Source organism: Pan troglodytes, chromosome 1, assembly GCF_028858775.2.
Source record: "Pan troglodytes isolate AG18354 chromosome 1, NHGRI_mPanTro3-v2.0_pri, whole genome shotgun sequence".
NCBI classification, from domain to species: domain Eukaryota; kingdom Metazoa; phylum Chordata; class Mammalia; order Primates; family Hominidae; genus Pan; species Pan troglodytes.
The window spans coordinates 211026398-211038285 of record NC_072398.2 but is presented as its reverse complement, the minus strand read 5'-3'; the positions used below and the strand labels follow the sequence as shown (position 1 = coordinate 211038285).

The 11888-nt window shown below is 52.8% G+C and overlaps 1 protein-coding gene across 4 annotated transcripts in view; it reads right to left on the bottom strand.

Annotated features, from left to right (window-relative positions):
* Positions 1-267: 267 nt before the first annotated feature.
* PLA2G2C (phospholipase A2 group IIC) overlaps positions 268-11888 on the bottom strand; it is a 23891-nt gene continuing 12270 nt past the window's right edge. For 3 of the 4 annotated variants that reach the window (XM_063794144.1, XM_063794179.1, XM_063794166.1), the window contains 3 exons: positions 9678-9781; positions 1232-1370; positions 268-509 (listed from right to left, as the gene is read on the bottom strand). In XM_063794144.1, the coding sequence (XP_063650214.1) occupies positions 473-509; positions 1232-1370; positions 9678-9781 (280 nt within the window). In that variant the 3' untranslated portion in view covers positions 268-472. The remainder of the gene's footprint in view (positions 510-1231; positions 1371-9677; positions 9782-11888) is intronic. The other variant, NM_001329732.1, reaches the window with a different exon arrangement.

The following is an 11888-nucleotide window of genomic DNA, read 5'->3' as shown; positions in this document are numbered from 1 at the left end:
TGGCACTGTGCCTGGCACATAGCAAGTGCTCAATAAATGTGTGTTCCCTGAACAAGCAAACGATTACAGCTGTGTGTTCTCCATTATTCCATGAACTTGACCTCCTTCCACACCTTCAAGGTAAGGAACAAAGGCCATGTCCACTGCATTTCCATGGCCTCCAAGTCCAGCTCAGGGCTGAGAACCCATCACTCTCAGTGAATAAGGGAATAAGGACCAATTACACCTGTTAGTTATGGCTGCCTAACAAACCATACCAAAACCCAGTGACTTAGAACAGCAGCCTTTATTTAGCTCACAATTCTGCATGTTGGCAGTTTAGCCTGGGCTCAGCTGGACAGTTGTTTTGGTCTCAGCCAGGTTCCCTCACACATCTGTAGTCAGCTACAAGCTGAGTCTCGCTGAGCTCTCTCTCACGTGTCTGAAATCAGCTGAGACAACTGATCCAGGTGGGCCCTCATTCTCCAGCAGGCTAGCTCAGGCTTTTTTGCAGGGTGGGGGCAGCTGTCCTAAGAGAGAGTAGACATGCCCTAGACCTCCTGAGGCCTAGCTCAAAACTGGTAACCCATCCCTCCCACAACATTCTATTGACCAAACTAAGCCACAAGACCAGTTCAGATTCATGGGGTGGGGAAAACAGATTCTGCCTCTTGATAAGAAAAGCTAAGAATGACATCATAAAAACTGAGGACGCAGAGGGGCAAGGAAAGTGGTGGCTTTGTTACCAGCTAGAGCTGGGCATGGGCCTGGTGCTCAAGTCTGCTCTGTGTCCTGGTTTGCAGTGGGGGTGAAGAGAGAGTTTGGAGTAGATCCTGGGGCTTCTCCCCTCCTGGAAACCCTGGGATGTGGGGTTGGGTGCATCTCTATCCCGTCCCTTTGTTTTACTGCATCATAGCACTTACTACAGTCTAATGTGTCTCTAACTTCTATATCCATGCATTTGTAGTCCTCCCCACTCCACAGAATGCCAGCTCCTGCAGGGCAGGCATCTCGTCTTTCCCATTTCTGCTCTCCAGCCCTCTGATGCTGAACGACAGGGAGTCCTCTTGGTCAGAATGCTGAAGGGTGAGCTGCCCTGCGGGAGACATTTTGTCCTCCCTCCCAGTGGAAGAACAGGGGCCTGTTGGGGATGATCTGAGAAGGCTTCCTGGAAGAGCAACACTAGAGCGGATGCTGGATGATGAGAGGGACCCTGTGGTGTCCCTAGCACCGGGGCTTATGTCTGCCACACCTGGGCCGGCTGGAGAACTGCTTGAAGTTTTTCTCATAGGTGGGCAGGCTCTCTTTGAAGCAGTGCACGGATTGCTTGTCACACTCACAGGCCTTCAGCCCGCAGTGGCAGCTGGCACCAGGACCAAGGGTGCATCCACCTGCAGAGACACAGAGGGTCACTGGGGGCTCCCAGCCCAGCCCCAGGGTTTGGTTCTAAGGCTGGGGAGAATGGGGAGCTCACTGTAAGGGGCCAAGGGTTAAGGACAGAAAGGAAAGCCACTGAAAGGGATACGTGTATGCATATGTGTGCATGTGTGTGTGTGCATATGCATTTGTGCGCGTGCATATGCATTTGTGTGCATGTGTGTGCATTTGTGTGTGTGTATGGTCGTGTGTGCATGTGTGCCTGTGTATGTGTGTGTGCGTGTGCATGTGTGTGTTTAGGGCTCACAGCCACAGCTTCCCTGCATCCTCAAGCCCTTCCCTGATCACATCTGGGCATCCCACGAGTGCTGGAGAAGCCTAGAAGGAATCAGGAGGCGGGGGCGTGGGCTGCGTGGAGGGCCCTGAATGGGTGCGCCCAGGCAGCACACAGGCCAGGGTGATGGGAACATTTTCCCAGAGCTCATCTCCTATTTCCAGCTGCCTGCTTGACATCTCACTTGGATGTCTCAGGCATCTCCAACTTGAGGCGTTCACAAGGGAACCCTTGATATCCTAGTGCTCCCTCTGCCTGTGAGCCCGTGATTCACCCACATTCTCAGGAAACTAGGAGCCGACCTCGCTGCCCCCGCTCCTTCCACATTTCACATACGGTCTGCCAGCGGGTCCCGCTAATCTTCTCTGTGTTTAAAATAGCCCATGTTCTGCCCTCTTCTCTCCATGTCTTTGGCCACTGCCCAAATCCCTGTCATCAGCAGCTCTTCCTCCTTCATGGAAGGAAATAAGCAGGGACCTTCTCAAACTGTAACCCGAGTTACGTTCACTCTCTGGCTTACAGCCCCAGTGTGGTTTCCTATTCGGGAAAGACATGCTGAATCCTTCCGTGACCTCCGTGGCCAGGCACACTTGCCGGGATGCCACCCTCACCAGCCTCTCCACCCTCATTGCCCTCCCCCTCCACTCTCCCAGCCTCCCTGCTCTGGGCACACCAGCCTGTTTCATGTCACAGGTCTTGCTCTGTCTTGTCTCTGGGCCTTTGGACTTGCTGTTCTTTTTGTCTAAAATGCTTCTCCCCAGGATCTGCAAGCAGTGGGATCCCTGCCACTGTTTGAGGCTTGGTCAAATTTCACCTCCTCAGAGAGGTGCTTCCTGACCACCTGAACTAAAGCTCTCTCTGGCCATGCCCTCCATACCCGTTTGTCTCACTCACTGTGCTTTTTACTTAACTTCTCTTATTGGTTTCCTGGCTTGTGTCTGCCTCCCCTCAAAGAAGCATAAGCTGTGTGCGGCTGGGACCTTGTCTAAGTCATCACAGTATCCCCAGCATCCAGGATAGATGCTGCACACAGCAGATGCTCAATAGAATCCATGAATGAAGAATAAGAGAAGGGATGAATGAAGCCTCTATGGGCCTTTGGGGTTCAGTGTCTGCACTTTGGCCGAGTCACCACTAGATGGGGACCTTTTATTTACCTACTAATCAGAGCTGTCGCACTGTGTGCATGCGCGTGTGTGTGCATGCGCGTGTGTGCATGCGTGTGCCTGTGTGCATGTGTATGCTTGTGTGTGCAGGTATGTGTCCATGTGTGCATGTGTGTATGTGCGTGCGCATGTGTGCGTGCATTGTGCATTTGTGCGCGCGCGTGTGTGTGTGTGCATGTGTGTTTAGGGCTCTCAGGTACAGCTTCCTCTTTCCAGATAACTCCACCCTAGTCCGCTCTCAGGGTTGGCAGTGAGGAGGGGAGGCCACCAGACGCCCGGTTTATGACCTTGGGCAAGTTAGCTTCAGCTTCCTCATCTATGAAATGGTGCTAAAACCTAGTCATTTCAGAAACACATGACACTGTCCCATTCCTGGGGTGGTGGTGAGGGTCACTGGTGTCTACCGACAAGTGGTCCGGATGTGCCTGGCACGCAGAAGGTGCCCTGTGGGCGCTTGCTGCTGTTCTCAGGGTGATGCACTCCAGCTCCACGTGGAGAAAAAGCAGCGCCCTGTGGGGCCGGCAGAGCTGCCTGCAGTCAGTCTGTTTGCCACTCTCCCTCTGCAAAGCCTGCGTCCTGCAGAAGCCGTCTTCCCACGCCTCCCTGGAACCTCTCACGTTGTGCCAACACCACCGAGCTTCCTGCCCTCCCTGCTTGCCCGCAGGGAATCTGCCAGGGATGTTCACTCCTCTGGCTCTCCGGTTTTGCGGCTCCCGCCACTCCCACTGTTCTAGCGCCTGGGTGCCCTCTGCCCTCCCACTCCCCCTCCTGCCTCTGGGAAGATCCTTCCAGATGCATCAAGCCCAGCTCCCCAGGTAGCCCCCACTCTCTCAGGGGGCGAGGGCTACTTGAGCTCAGGCCCCCCAGCCAGCCTCACTGTCCAACCAGAGGGCCTGGTCCAGTTGCTGCCGCCCTGGAAACACTTTTCTCACCTTCCTCAGCCACCTTCTTTCTCGTCCCTCTCTCTTTCTGTTGATCTCACTGTCTTCTGGTCCTCTCTCTTCTTCTATTCCATCTCTTGTTTCCTTTGCCTCAAGTCTCTAGCCCTCCTTCCTTTCTCCCTGCCCCCTCTCCCTTTCTCATTTGGTCTTCCTGTCCTTTCTAATGCGTGCATCTGACATCCAGTTCTACTTCAGTGGCCTGCCCCATCGCCAGGCCTTCCAGAACTCATCTGGAGCAGCAGTGTTTTGCAGTGGACTGTCACTTCTGTGGCATTCCTCAACCATGGACCGGGCCTGTCATGACCTGGATGATGAGACAGCCCCAGGCCAAGAAAAACCATCTTTGGAGGCCACCTTTTAAAAACAAGCTTAACTCCAGATCTTGCATCTTTTAATGTGCTAATGGAGAAGCTGAGGCATGAAGAAAGGAAAGGAGGGCTTTGGAATGACTTTCTTGCTGCATGAACTACATCTCCACAAATAAGAAGAGGCAGCAAGTCTGCATTCCTGCCTGTGGCTGTCCCAGGCCCCAGTCTGAGCCCCTCACCTCAGCCCTGGTTGTCTCTGAATTCTCTGAGGGGTGTTCTTGGTCAGTGTCAGAACTCTGAATACTCCCAACTTCTCCGCTACAGCTCACACCTCTCCCTTGGGCTCCAGACTTCAATAAGCACGTGTCCACCTGCCTACCCCTTACATGTCTGACACGTGTCTCAAACTCAAGGTGACTCACACCAAACTCTTGCTGTCTTCATCATCAGCTCTCCCCCCATCTTCACGAGCTCAGTATTTGGTGCCACTATCTACAGCCACTCAGGCCAGGAGCCTGGGGTGCAGCCTCTGTTCCCTTCACACCCCATGCCGAACCCATCAGCAGGTCCTGTCGGCCCCGACCCTACCTGCACAGCATTCCCGACATCTGACACTTCCCATCCCCATTGTCACCGTGCTGATCTTGGCTGTGGTTGTGCCTCCTTGTGCTTTGCAATAGTCCCCTAATGAGGCCTTTCTTTCCTCCCTGACTCTCTTCTTTCTCTGCACTGTAGCCAGAGTGATCTTTCTGGGGCAAAAGTAGAGCATCCTCTGCTTCACATGCTCCAATGACTCCCTTGCCATTGACATAGAAGGCACGTGTCTCATCCTGTCCAACCTCATCTCCATTCTTCCCCAAGGCTCCTCTACTCCTCTACTCCTAGCACATTGGCCCTGAGGTCTCAGACCAAATGCCACCTCCCCAGAGAGGCCTTCTTCGACCACCTAAAGCAGGCACCCTTCTGTCTCCTGACCCCCAAACGCTGTCATTTTGCAGCCTGTCGCTTTGTCTGAGGTGCTTCAGAGCACTTGGCCCTGTTTGAATGTGTCTTTATTAATGAATATGCTGTGGTCTCTTGTTCTTTTTGGAACACAAGCTCCTTCCAGGCAAGGATCTTGTCCTCCTCGTTGCTGATCTCCTGACCCCAACATGCAGTAAAGGCTCTTTGCTGACCACATTGCCACACTCACATGGCCTACAGGCCAATGCCAGCAGCTGACCCCTCGGAGACAGGAAGCCAGGTTCTTGGGCCAGATATGCTGCTTCTGTGCTTTGGGGTGTCAGGCAAGTTGCTTCCCTCTCCAAGCCGGTTTCCTCAGCTTTCAAATGGTGATAAAGATACGTGCACTGCCTATTTCATGAGTGCTTTTGTTCATCTACTCATTAAACAAACAAGTATTGAGTTCCCAACATGTGTCTGGTCTTTGGCTAGGAGCTGGGGGCACAGGTGCAAGCCAGCAGACCCCACACTGCTTAGTCCAGGGGCATCATTCCCTGTGGGCTCTATGAGAACCAGTGCCCTCAAACAAGACAGGCTTGCTCCTTGCTCTCACGGACCTTTCTAATCGGTGGGGGAGAGTCGATGCACACAGACACAGAGAAGTAAACAAGATCATTTCAGGTAGAGATGAATGCTGGGAGAGACAGTGGGTAGCGTGTCAGCGAGTGGAGGCTGAGATAAGAAATATATTCAGCAGTAAATGAGAAAAGTCTTTGCAAAATACAAATTCCAGCCGTTACCATTTTCATCTTCCCGCTTTGGCAGAGGGAGGCAGTCAGAGGCCGGGAGATGCAGATGATGGAGTTTCAGTTGGCTGGAACCCCATCTCTGCCTCCCACACCGGGTCCTCCCTGTACCACACATGTATGTGCATGTGGGCGGAGGGGGTGTCACTGCTGAGTGAGCTTAAAGTCCCTTGCAAAAATGCCAAGTACTTATGTAAGCCCACTCAAAGGAGGGATAACCACCTCCCAGGTGGCCTGAGGGCAGCTGTCCCTACCACCAGGCAAATTGGGCCCTGGGCTCTGGTGACAGGCCTTTCTCTGCACTGATCTCTCAGTGACATTTAGAGTCGTGGACAGACCAAGTTGTTTTCTCCCTCTCCCTCCCCTGCTTACCTACTGCATCCCAGAGCAGCCCCCGGTTGCTAGGCAACCTGGGACCAGGCCTGGGTGCAGGATTTCAGAACTCATGGGAGGCTAGGGAGTTGGTTAACTCTTGCAGGGGCGGCGCTTTGAACGGAGGTGCAATTAGGATAGGGAAATAGGTTTTTCTGTTGTTGCTTTTCTTTTTTGAGGTAGGGTCTCACTCTGTTGCCCAGGCTGGAGTGCAGTGGTGCAATCACAGCTCACTGTGGCCTCATCTCCTGGGCTCAGGTGATCCTCCTATCTCAGCCTTCTGAGTAGCTGGGACTACAGGTATGCACCACCACATCTGGCTAATTGTTTGTATGTTTAGTAGAGACAGGGGTCTCACTGTGTTGCCCAGGCTGGTCTCGAACTCCTGGGCTCAAGTGATCCTCCCGCCTCAGCCTCCCAAAGTGCTGGGATTACAGGTATGAGCCACCACGCCTGGCCAGGAAAGGGGTTTTATTCCATAAGGGGTTACTGACCATAGCCCGATGGGCACAAGTACAGAGCGGACTCTTCAAAGAAACAGTAATAAAGAAAATCCCAGTGCCGTAAGCAAAGAGGAACAGAAAACTTGGACAAAAAGAGGAATTTCCACATCTAAAAGGAAGGGCATTAATGAAGCACCTACTGTAGGCCAGCCACTGTAGCTGGGTTGCTTTAGCTAATCCTTCCAGCAGCCTTATGAAGTACAGGCGATTCTCTCCATTTTACAGCGGAGGAGATTAAGGCCCAGCTATTAATACAAGGGGTGGAGCTGGAATTAGACCCAGTGCTGCCCGACTCTGAGGCTTCTCAGCAGGAACACAAAGCTCTGGGGCCTTACAGCGAAGCAAACTCCATCTGCCCCTCTTTCCTTCCCTGGGCCAGGGCAGAGCATTCTGACCAGTTTGCTGCAGATCCTGAGACTTACACTGTGTGAGGGCCTCCAATCATGCACACACCAGCACCCTCCACAGGGGAAGCTGGTGTGAGACAGGGCACCCGGGGTTTGAATTCCAACTCTTCTCTCCCTGGCTGTGTGGCCTTGGCCATCGTGCTTAACCTCTCTGAGCCCCAGGGTCCTCCTTGATAATGGGAGATAATGCTCACCTCAGTGGTTTATCATGTGAGTTCAGGTGCTGTGTGTACAGCATCTATCACAGAGGCTCATACACTATAGCTGTTGTTATTGTACCCATTTCATGGATGGGAAAACCAAAGCCCAGACAACTCCGGCCAGACGGTATGTTCCAGAGCACTGAAAAGGTTCAAGACACATGCATCTTAATCTTGTCTGTTTCTTGGATCAAACTCATCCCCTCTGTGGGTCTCAGTCTCTTCATTGCTACAAGGAGGGGCTGATCTGGATAATCTCTAAGGGCACTTTAGCTCTGGAGTTTCCACAAGACTGCGAATGCCAGAAGAGCAGGGACTGGGTCTGCTTTATTCTGTGCCCCTGGCCCCTGGCACAGCACCGGCACTGGGCGGGTACCCAGTGGATGCTCGCTCAATACTGGGGCAAGTAAACCAATGGGCCTGGGGCTCAGCACATGTCAGCAGCAGACTCTGGATTAGAATCCAGATCACCTCGCTCTCAGCCCTGCTCCTGGGGGCAGGGGCTTGGCAAGGTGGGGGTGGGGATGACAGGGGCTGGCCTGGTCCTCACTGGCTGGGTCAGCTGAGGAGGCGGGTGCTGATGCCCTGGTACTGATGCGGAAGCCTCCTCCCATGCTAGTGCCCTGAGCAAGGCTCTGGACTCAGGAGCCCTGGTCAAGGCTTCAGGAGCAACTGGCTGCTTCTGCTCTGAAGGGGCAACGTGGGAAGAAAGCACAGCCCAGGCCACGTACTTTCGGGTCCAACTCCCAGCCCCTGCTGGCACCTCCCACCACTGCCCAGCAGCGCCACTGCCTGGGGCTCCAGCCTCTGCTCCTCAACCTTTGCTCCACTCTCCCTCATCTCCTGGGGTCCTGGGCTGGGAGGGTGAAGAGCGTTGAATAGAGAAGCTTCCCTGGGTGCAGAGAGCCCAGGCCAGCCCTGGCGAGTGCAGCCAGCCCACAGGAGCCCAGGGTGGAGGCTTGGGCTGGGCCAGCCAGGTGTCCCCACCCCTGTGGCAAAGACAGGTGGGAAGAGGCCATGGGAAACTCGATCCCTGGAGGCCACCTTCTCCAGTCCCCTCTCCCCATCCCTCCCACCAGGCCCTGATCCCTTCCCCTCTCCTGAACATGGCCTTGGAGGTGTCACAGAAAAGACACTTTGCTTTAGGCCTGAGAAGGACCACACCAGAGAGCTCCAACTCAGGAAGTCTCCTTGAGCTCACATGGGGAACAAAAGGGGGTTCTTTCCCTGTCAAACACGTGCTGGTGGCAGTGGGCAGGGCAGGCCAAGAGCTGAGGCAGGTCCTCCCGGTGCAGGGGTCCGAGCCCCCAACCCACACAGCTGGTGTCAGGGAGACCTCACAGTCCTAACTCTGGGTATTGGTGTGTGCTGAGCTGAAGTGGTGGGTGGGGGGAGCTCAGGAGACCAGGGTTCTGAGCCCTGGAACCCACTACGGGATGGAGGATGTATCTCCCGCCCTAGGGGATGAATGGCAGAGAGGTGGTAGTTCTCTGACCTCAGGAGGAAACAGAGGAACTCCAAGGTGCACTCACAGCTGTGAATAAATACACCTGGGAAGGAAAGTGATTCATGCAACCCCACGAGGCCAGGCAGGAAGTGAGCCACACACTATAAGAAGCCACTTCTTTATTTGTTGCTCTTCACCTTCCCAGCCCAGGACCCCAGGATCCACCCTGGCTATGCTGGAAAGGATGGTGCTCACGAAAGACTACTGTCCAGTGCCTCCAAATGTGCCTGCTGTTTAGGCCAGGATTGCCCTGCACATACCCATACCCTACCAGCCGCAGAACACGCTCCGGATGCCAGGGCCACACCCCATGTGAAGGGCACTTGATCCACTTGCCCACATGGCTCCTTGAATGGTCTCAGTAACATGTGAGTCCCCCTTCCCTTCCCACCTATTTGCTTTTGTGGCCCTGGCAGCACCTATCTTAGTGCTTGGCATGCAGTCGCCCTTAATAAATATTTGTCCAACTGGAAGACAGCTGAGCCGTTTTGTTAACAAAATGACAGAAACAAGGAAACATGTTCTCAACAGCAGCAGTTGTCAAGGGAAGCTTCAAGATTAGCTCAAGTGAACAAGTATTTATTGAGCATGTACTATCTGCCAGGCTCTGGGCCCCCAGAGAGTTCAGGAGGTACACTCATGGGTGGGAGAGACCAGGGCAGGATGAGCACGGACACTCTGAGAAGCTCTGGAGCATCAGGAGAAAGCTCAGGAATACCTCCTTCCAGCACTTGGAAGCATTTCATTTTCTAAAAGATCTCTGGGTCAAAGAGGAGGTGAATGTTAAGGAAAGGCCCAGGTTAAAAGACATTTCCATACAGAAAAGGCTACTCACAAACCACTGTGCCATTGACAATGTGGAACTGGTAGCTGTTCAACACAGGCTGGCAGCTGAACTCCTTCAGCTTCTCGTAGCAACAGTCATGTGCCCGGCAGCATCTGGGGCGAGACAAGAGGGAGATGAGGGGCTGTGCCTGGAAGTGGATCCCTCAGGAATCTGCTGGAGGACCTTATCTGGGGACTAGAAAGGGCTTACCTGCCTCCTCCTCTAGGCAAGAAGGCATTGAAGGTGAGGAGATGAATTATCAATAATATTAAAAATAGGCCAGGTGTGGTGGCTCATGCCTGCAATCCCAGCACTTTGTGAGGATAAGGCAGGAGGATCGCTTCAGTCCAGGAGTTTGAGACCAGCCTGGGCAACATAGGGAGACCGCCTATGTTTTTTAAGTTAAAAAAAAAAAAAAAGCCAGGCATGGTGGCACCAGCCTGTGGTCCCAGCTACTCAGGAGGCTGAAGTGGGTGGATTGCTTGAGCTCAGGCGACGGAGGCTGCAGTGAGCTCTGATTGAGCCTCTCCACCCCAGCCTGGATAATAGAGCAAGACCCCGTCTCCCAAAAAATAAATAAAATAAAATAAAATAATAATAACCAGTAGCATTTCCTGAGCCCTCTCTAGTATCTGTTGCTATCTCATTAGCTACTCATAGAAACCTATAAAGTACAATCATTGCCGCCCTTTTGTAGGGGAGGGACTGAGATTCCAAGAGGCCAATTTTCCAAACTTAGGCAGCTGGAGAATGATAGACCCAGGACACAAACCTAGGCCCATTCATTCATTTAACACTTTTTACTGAGCACCTACCGTGAGTCAGGCACCGTAACGGTCTCTGACGAGACAACTGTCTGTAAAAGCCGACGTAGTCCCATTCATGGCACCCAGAGTTGGCTGGGGGCTGGATGGGAGAGCACTGGAGGAGAAATACCATCTGGAGCATGGGCTCAGTCCATGTCCTCAACCACTGCACAAGGCACAGGAAGGCAGAAACTGAAGCTTGGATTCTAAGGCCTGAAAGGCCAAGAAAAATGTTTCAGTCTCCCTCTCTCACCATTCCCATCTGCAAGTGGGGGCTCTGCTGTTGATCAGCTTTGGCTAATGATGTTCAATTTCTAATCAGCCTTTGGACTTTGACAGGGGAGGCACAGACCATCAAGGAGAGGGGACAAACTTTGAAACAGGCAAATTCTTGTTCAATCCTAACTCTGCCACTTAGAAGCTGCATTGCCTTTAGGAGGTGGTTTAGCAACTCACTGTCCTCACCTGTCAAATGGGCTGGTATCACTGTCTCGTGCATTCCCTGCGAGAATTAAATTAGGTTTGTATGCCAATCGCCAGTCCCAGTGCTTGGCAAATAAGGGCATTTCATAAGTGTCAGTTGCCCTTCCAAGGCTCTGAGGTCCTCCCATGGTTCCATGAGCCCCACCCACAAGACTCGAGCTCCAGGAGTGATATTTAAGGCCCCACTGTGGGGACATGTTTCTCCATACTAGGTTAAACGTGGCAAGGAACATTTTGCTTTCTTATGTCTTCAAATGAAATGACACGCAAACTGTCCCGTTTCTTACCTCCCCACACGTACATTCACCAGATGACACCCACCTCTACTTTTTCTAGGAACTCACACTCCCCCACCCCCATCCTTTGGAGTAGGCCTGGAAGCCAGGTTTGTGCCATGCAACCTCACCCAGATGGACAACTTCTCCAAACTGGGCCACTTAGATTCCCTCTCCTAGAATATGGAATTAGGACTAGTGAGTCAGTTGTGCTGTGCCTATACTCCTAAAAGCTGGAGAGCTGAAAGCACAGCACTTTTACTATGAGGATGAAACAGCTTCTAGAGCTCTGGGCAGGACCAACAGCATAATTGCAGAGACTAAAGCAAAATGAAAACGTGAGGCCCTTTATTAAGAATTTCAAGATGGTGGCAGCAGAGCAGTAAACCATGTTTAGGCCCTTATGAGTGCCAGGCCCTGTGAAACTTTACAGATCACACGCTCAAGAAGCTGGCCCTGACCCTTACGAATGTTGGGCCCTGTGAAACTTCACAGGTCACACCCTCAAGAAGCTGGCCCCAACCCTGGGTTTCTCAAGACCCATCCTCCAAATCCTGTTCAGTTCTTCCTTCCATTAGCCTGAGTTGTTTTCTGTTATTTGCCATGCAAGAATCCTAACACCCTCTCTCTGGCTTCGAGCATGAACTTTAATGCAA